Here is a 7500-nt window from a genome sequence, read left to right on the forward strand (position 1 = left end):
GACTAAGCTGAAGGAAAATGAATGAATGAATGAATGCTTGAAAAATCTACTGCAAAACAACAACAACAACTTTAAATATTTACACAGCAAATGTGCTTGAAAGCAAAACAACAAAACAAAAAAGACAAAAGCTAAAATGCCCAAAAAATGAAAAGAAAATAATTAAATTGCTAATAAATAGTATGAATTAAACAAACAAACTGCTACTAAAATAAAAAAATAAATATAAACAAACAACAAAAGCCAAAAAGCAAATACAAAAATTGCAATAAAAACACTGCAAAAATGCTAAATCAAAAATAAAAAAGCAAAATAGCAAAGAATAAACACATAAAATCAAACACAAAGGCAAAAAAAAATAATAAAAATAAATAATAAAACATGGCAATAAATAAATTACTTTGAGCAAAAAAAAAATTATATAAATATACACACACACACTGAAACACCATAAAAGCAAAAAAAAAGCAAAGAATAAAAACATAAATGCAAACACAAAAAGCCTAAAAAGAAAACACAAAATAAAAATAAAAAACAAAAACTGCAATAAAATTATATATATATATATATAAATAACAGACATTAAATAATTAAATAAATTACAAATTGAAACAAAAATAAAAGATAAAACAAAAACATATTTTTTTCAAGCAAAAACCAAAATAAAAAAGAATAAAGCAAACAATAAAACGACGCTATAAAATTCGACTACAGAAAAATTTATTTAAAAAATACAAAAACACAATCAAAAACTAAATGCAAAAAACTAAATGCAAAAACAGAAAACGCACACACACGCCAAATATAAATAAAAGATGTAAAAACTGCAATAAATATTTTTTCATAAAGCAAAAAAAAAAAACACACATATGAATAAAGCAAACAATAAAGAGATGCTACAAAAACAAATTACTAAATGCGAAAACACAAAAGAAAAAACAAATTAAATAAAACATGAAATAAAAACTGCAATAACATTCCTAATGTATTAAGCAAAATATTGAACACTAAAATGCAATAAAAGCAAAAAACAAATGTGAAAAAAGCAACAATAAAAACGCAGACAGATGAGGAATAGTAAAAAAAGTTAAAAAGTCAAAAGTCAAGTAAAAAAAACGAGTTCACACTTAGATATTGCTTGATATAATTTGCTGATTTGGCATCCTGTTTTTTAAAGCACAATAAAAGCAAACAACAAATGTGAAAAAGTCAAACAATAAAAACTTAAAAGCAAACAAAAAGATAAAATAAAATAGAAAGATAAATAACTTAAAGTAAAAACTAAATGCTAAAACGCAACACAAAAAAACTAAGGAAAAAAGCAAACAATAAAAATAGAAAATCTAAAATAAAACACAATACAAACGAAATACTGGCTATAAACAAAATAATAAAGCAAAACGTTTCAACAAAAAAGCAAGCAGGCTCAGTTAGTCAGTGAGTAACCGTCCTGATATGAACAACAAATTAATCTTTTGAATGAATCGGAATATTTAATTAAGCAATTTCAGCCACTAATCAATAGAGAACAGCTCTCCATCCAGCAATAAGGAAACACTAAAGCACGCAGGAAAACAGATCTGCATTTCCTCATTTAACCGCTGAGTGGCGATGAGGAGGTAAAGTTGGCTCTATCCTCTTGTCCACTCATTTTTATGAATCACCATCGAGCGACTTTATTTATTTATTTATTTATTTATTTATTTATTCCTGTTCACCAGTAATAAATGCAAAATCAGCATAAAACACAAGCTAAAACAAAAACTGCAATAAATAAATGTATTTAATGGGCAAAAATAAAAGAAAAAAAAAGACTAAAACACAATAAAAGCAGAAAACAAACAAAACAAAGAAGCAAAAGATAATATGAAAGCAAAGACAAAAACACAAACATGAAATACAAAATAAAACAAAAACGCCAATAAATTCATTTAAGAAAAAAGCAATAAATATATTAAAAAAGAATAAAAACAAAGAAAAGAATTAATATATTAAGGCAAACATAAAAAGTTAAACAAAAATCAAACATAAAATAAAAAATGAAACAAAAACTGCAATAGATTTATGGATTTATTGTATTCATTTATTGAGGGAAAAAAAAAATGTCAAAACCAAACAACAAAAACATAAAAGCAAACATGAAAAGCCAAAAAAAAATAAATAAAAATAAAAGAATTAACAATTTATTAGGCAAAAACTTTAAAACCTAAACAAAACAAAAAGCAAATATAAAAAAGCTAAGAATAAAAGACACGAAAGCAAACAAATAAAGTAAACAAATTAAAAATGCAATAAATTAAAGCAAAATATTAAAAATACAAATAATAAAACACAATAAAGCAAAAATAAACATATACACATATATACACAAATACATACACATATATATATATATATATATATATGTGTGCGTGTGTGTGTGTGTGTGTGTATATATATGAAAAAAGAAATTGATAAAATCATGAAAGCAAACATAAAAAAAAAATTAAAAAAAAAAAAAATATATATATATATATAAAACAAACTGCAATAAATAAATGTGTTTATTAAGTAATTTATCAGTATTATTAAATACTAAAAACACAATAAAAACGAATATGATAAAGCAAACAATAAAAACATTAAAGTAAACAAAAGGCTTTATCAAATATCACCAGTCTGCATTTTGTTGTGTTGTTCACATAATATATGAGTGTGTGTGTGTGTGTGTATGTGTGTGTGTTGTCAGTGTGTGTTTCTGACCTGGACTCTGCAGAAGTAGTTGTTGGCGGGCAGCAGACCCCTCATCTCGTGGCAGAGAGCGGCACCGCTGTAACACACCTGCATGCTGCCCTCGGCTGCGCCCCATTCCAGACGATACTCTGACACCACTGCCCCATTACTGACCGGAGCCTGAGCCACAGCGAGAACAACACGTTAAAAACGCACGCACGCACGCACGCACGCACGCACGCACGCACACACACACACACACAAACAATGTAAATTTATTGTGAACACCAAATTAATACATTAAATAAATTACCAAATTAAAAGTAAACTAAATAAATAAATAAGTAAATAAATAAATAAATAAATAAAAGCAACAACATGCGTTAAAATGCGTTAAAATAAAATAATAAACAAGATGAAACAATATAAATTAAAATTAAAAAACAACAAATTTTAAATTGACAAATAAGACAAAACAAATACATTACAAATAAAAAAATATATATTCATAATAAATAAGATAGAATAAATTCATGAAAAATAAATAAAGATAAAATAAATAGATAAAAATAAAAAGCAACAAAATATAAGTTAATAAAAAAGATAAAATAAACACATTCAAAATAAATAAATAACTAAATACAATAAAAATAACTAAATAAAGGACAAAATAAATTTCAAAACAAAAATTATAAACAAATAAGATCAAATGAATAAATACAGTATAATTAAATAACTAAAATAAATTTTACAAGCAAAAATTTAATAAATAAATAAGAATTACAAAAAGGATAAAATAAAATAAATTTAGAATAAATAAATGAATAAACAAGATAAAATAAACAAATAAAAAGCTATAAAGTATAAATTAATAAGATAAAATAAATAAACACATTAACAATAAATAAATAAAATAAATAAAAAAAAATTTATAAATAAAGACAAAATAAATTAATTAAAAATAAAATAAAATAAAATAAATGAAAATAAAAAAGCAACAAAATATAAATTTATTAAATAAGACAAAGTAAATACATTAACAATATTAAATTTAAAATAAATTAATTAATTAAAAGCAAATAAATAAATAAAGATAAAATACATAAATAAAGCAATACAGTATAAATGAAATAAACACAATAAAAATAAACAAATAAATACAGTTCAATCAAGTAAATAAATTAATAAAGCATATAATAAAACAAATAAAACCTGACAAAATACAAATTTATAAGATAAAAAAAAACAATAAAATAAATACATTAAAAATAAATAAATAAACAAGCTAAAATATTTTTTTATAAAAATAAAAAACAATTCTCAAAAAATGAAAACTAAGAAAACTAAAAATAACAAAAAGAAAATCAAAGGGATCATGGGCTATCCTCACCTCCCAGCTGACCACAGCACACGTGGGGGATTTACAAGTGATGTGAGGGGGCCTACATGCCTCTGGGGCCCCAGGGCCCGTCGTCACCTCAGAGCGCTCCGAGAAAGGCCCATACTGTTAAACAAACACATATACACAAACAAATAAATAAATAAATAAATACACAAATAAATAAAGTGGAAGTTGAGTAAACGATGACCGAATATTAATTTAATATTAATTAAAGAATATCAACTATCCTCTCAAATCAAAGTACTGACTTAATTGTAATAATATCAAAATGTGAGTCCATGTGGATGTACTGACTAACAATATGAGATTAGGCATGGATATAAACACTATGATCCAGATTTCCAGTTGTGTCAAAGCATGCCGTGAGCGTATAATTACTATAATTTGTTGTTCGCTCTCGGCATCTGAGTTTGGACACAGAAACTGTGTTGTGTGATCAGTCAGTGTGAACAAGTGGATTAAATGGTACGTTCTGATCATTATGAAAAGCAATGTTTGCACTCACTCCAGCTTTATTGGCCGCTCTAATCCGGAAGCCGTAGGTCCTGCCTGGCAATAAACTGGGCACAGTACAGTCCAGCTCAGAGCCCTGGTACACCTCTCTGGCCTCGTCCACCTGTGGCGCGAACATCTCCAGATTGTACAAACTCACAGAGCTACCACCGTCCACCAGTGGGGGCGCTAACAACACAGAGAGAGAGAGGTCAGATTGACAATATTGTTTTCATAATATTGCTTATTTACACTCACTGGCCACTTTGTTAGGTACACCTGTCCAACTGCTTGTTAACGCAAATTTCTAATCAGCCAATCACATGGCAGCAACTCAATGCATTTAGGCATGTAGACATGCTCAAGACGATCCACTGCAGTTCAAACCGAGAATCAGAATGGGGAAGAAAGGGGATATAAGAGACTTTGAATATGGCATGGTTGTTGGTGCCAGTACTGGGTGCTCTGTGTATTTCAGTGGTCAAAAAAAGAGGAAATATCCAGTGAGCGGCAGCTCTATGGACGCAAATGCCTTGTTGATGCCAGAGGAGAATGGCCAGACTGGTTCCAGCTGATAGAAAGGCAACAGTAACTCAAATAAGCACTCGTTACAATCGAGGTCTGCAGAAGAGCATCTCTGAACACACAACACGTCCAACCTTGAGGCGGATGGGCTACAGCAGCAGAAGACCACACCGGGTGCCGCTCCTGTCAGCTAAGAACAGGAAACTGAGGCTACAATTCACACAGACTCACCAAAACTGGACAATAGAAGATTGGAGAAACGTTGCCTGCTCTGATGAGTCTCCATTATTGCTGCAACATTCAGATGATCGGGTCAGAATGTGGAGTATACAACGTGAAAGCATGGATCCACGACGGATAAGGCAGATCTGAAGGCAAAAGGGGGTTCAAACGGGTACTAATGAGGTGTACCTAATAAAGTGGCCAGTAAGTGTTTACAACACTAGCATTTCGTGGAGGAAAAAACGCAAGTGTTTACAGGTTCTGTGAAATGAAAAAAAAGTTTTTAGATGTTAGCATCAGTATGTTCATCTTAAGGATATATATATATAAACTATTGCGTTCCAAAACAGTGACAAAATTCCCATTTAGGATTTGTGAACATCCAAAGATTGCACTTCGTCACTTCCGCCTAAATGGATCAACAATTTTTATGATGTCATACTTCTGTTTCTCAGCAAACCTTCCAACCAAAATAAATGTGTCGTAGTGACATAGTGTCTGACATGCCCCGCCCCCTTCTTCTCATTTGCTGTGATGTGCCAAAGAGCTTAAAATGACCAAGGGCCCTATCATACACCCGGCGCAGTGTGGCGCAAGGCGTGACGCAGTAGTCTTTTGGTAGTTTCAGCTTGGCGCAAGAGTGGTTTTGAGGCGCTGCGCTACGCTGTTTAAATAGCAAATGCATTAGCGCTCATTTGTGTGTCCATAGGCGTTCTGGTCTAAAAAGGAAAGTGTTCTGAGGCGGACCGCTGGCGCGTCGCTATTTTGAGAAACTATAATAGATTTTTCATTAGACCAAAACAAACCCGGTCTAAACTCCGGCGCAGAGTTGCGCCTCGCTTACACACTGCTTAATACACACAAGAGAGCAATAGGCAAATATCTTTACATATGAAAAAATGTAAATATTAAGGATATATATAGCATATAATAAGAATAGAAATAGGATGTAAATATAAAGGATTAAAATATTACAAAACATATTATTTTCTAGCCTACATAAATATGAAAAATCACTGCTTTTATGTCTTCTTCATCTCAGGAGGCTTTTTCAGTTCATTCATAACAATTTGCTTTTGTATAATGTTATTATTATTAGCAGTATTATTTATTATATCCATATTTATATTTGTTTTATTAAAAACAAGCTTAGATTTGTCCACCTGTCAGGTTTTAGACCATATGGGGCACAGCATGTGTTTTAGGATATAACTCAGGTTTTTGAGCACACTTTGTTATTATTGTTCATTTATTCGTTTGCTGGAAATTAGAACTGAATTTAGAAATAGTTTTGAAACGAATATTTGCGCTTAACAAACGCAATTAATTATTTATAGGCTAATAAAAAGCGGATTTTCCCATACGTAAATTAGCAAAAATGCGTTCTGACACGCCCTGAAAGCGTTTGCGCCCTGCGTTTTGCGCTCTGCGCATGAACCGTCAAAATAGAGCCCCCAGAGGCGACACTCAATAGAACGTTCCATTGTAACAGCAGCGCCCAGCAACAGCCCCGGATTCCACCATTTTGGAGTGAAAGCGACCGGCTGTCCATTGCATCTTATTGCTGTCGCGATGGCGAGCAGCTGCTTTGTTTTTTATTTATGTTTTTAAAAAGTGCGTTTGAGCTGAGATGCAACCTGAAAGACGACAATACAACACTTACAATCACAATCATCAGCACTTTTAATAGTTTATTTTACAGACTTATAATATGCTGTAGTTCTATTACAGTTTTCATTCCACCCCGCCCTCTAGTGGCTGTTTCCAAAATTGCACTAGAGTGTCGCCTCTTGGTGATTCTATGCTCTTTGGATGTGCTAAAGCTCAACTGCTCTCACTGGCAGAGCTGTGATAAAAACAAAACACTATTGGCTGTTTTTTTTTTAAAGGGGAGGGGCTATTACATGCCCCTCCCCCTCTTTATGTTTCAGTTGCAATTACATCAAACATTAAATTTCAAAAATGCTCAAGTCAAAGCCCTTCATGGGAGTTTGGTGAAGCACATCAACATTCATTCATTCATTCATTCACTTTCGGCTTAGTCAGTTTATTAACCTGGGGTCGCCACAGCGGAATGAACCGCCAACTTATCCAGCATATGTTTTACGTAGTGTATGTCCTTCCAGCTGCAACCCATCTCTGGGAAA

The 7500-nt window shown here is 31.2% G+C and overlaps 1 protein-coding gene and 1 long non-coding RNA gene across 11 annotated transcripts in view; one reads left to right on the forward strand and one right to left on the reverse strand.

Moving 5' to 3' along the window:
- LOC147833556 (uncharacterized) overlaps nucleotides 1-7500 on the forward strand; it is a 486957-nt gene that overhangs the window by 199766 nt on the left and 279691 nt on the right. The window lies entirely within an intron of this gene.
- fndc3a (fibronectin type III domain containing 3A) overlaps nucleotides 1-7500 on the reverse strand; it is a 143263-nt gene that overhangs the window by 13424 nt on the left and 122339 nt on the right. For all 10 annotated transcript variants that reach the window (XM_087283476.1, XM_087283473.1, XM_087283477.1 and 7 more), the window contains 3 exons: nucleotides 4620-4795; nucleotides 4103-4216; nucleotides 2743-2892 (listed from right to left, as the gene is read on the reverse strand). In XM_087283476.1, coding sequence (XP_087139602.1) covers nucleotides 2743-2892; nucleotides 4103-4216; nucleotides 4620-4795 — 440 coding nt within the window. The remainder of the gene's footprint in view (nucleotides 1-2742; nucleotides 2893-4102; nucleotides 4217-4619; nucleotides 4796-7500) is intronic.

The sequence above is a fragment of the Danio rerio genome, chromosome 15, assembly GCF_052040795.2.
Source record: "Danio rerio strain M-AB ecotype USA chromosome 15, GRCz13ab, whole genome shotgun sequence".
Classification (NCBI taxonomy): domain Eukaryota; kingdom Metazoa; phylum Chordata; class Actinopteri; order Cypriniformes; family Danionidae; genus Danio; species Danio rerio.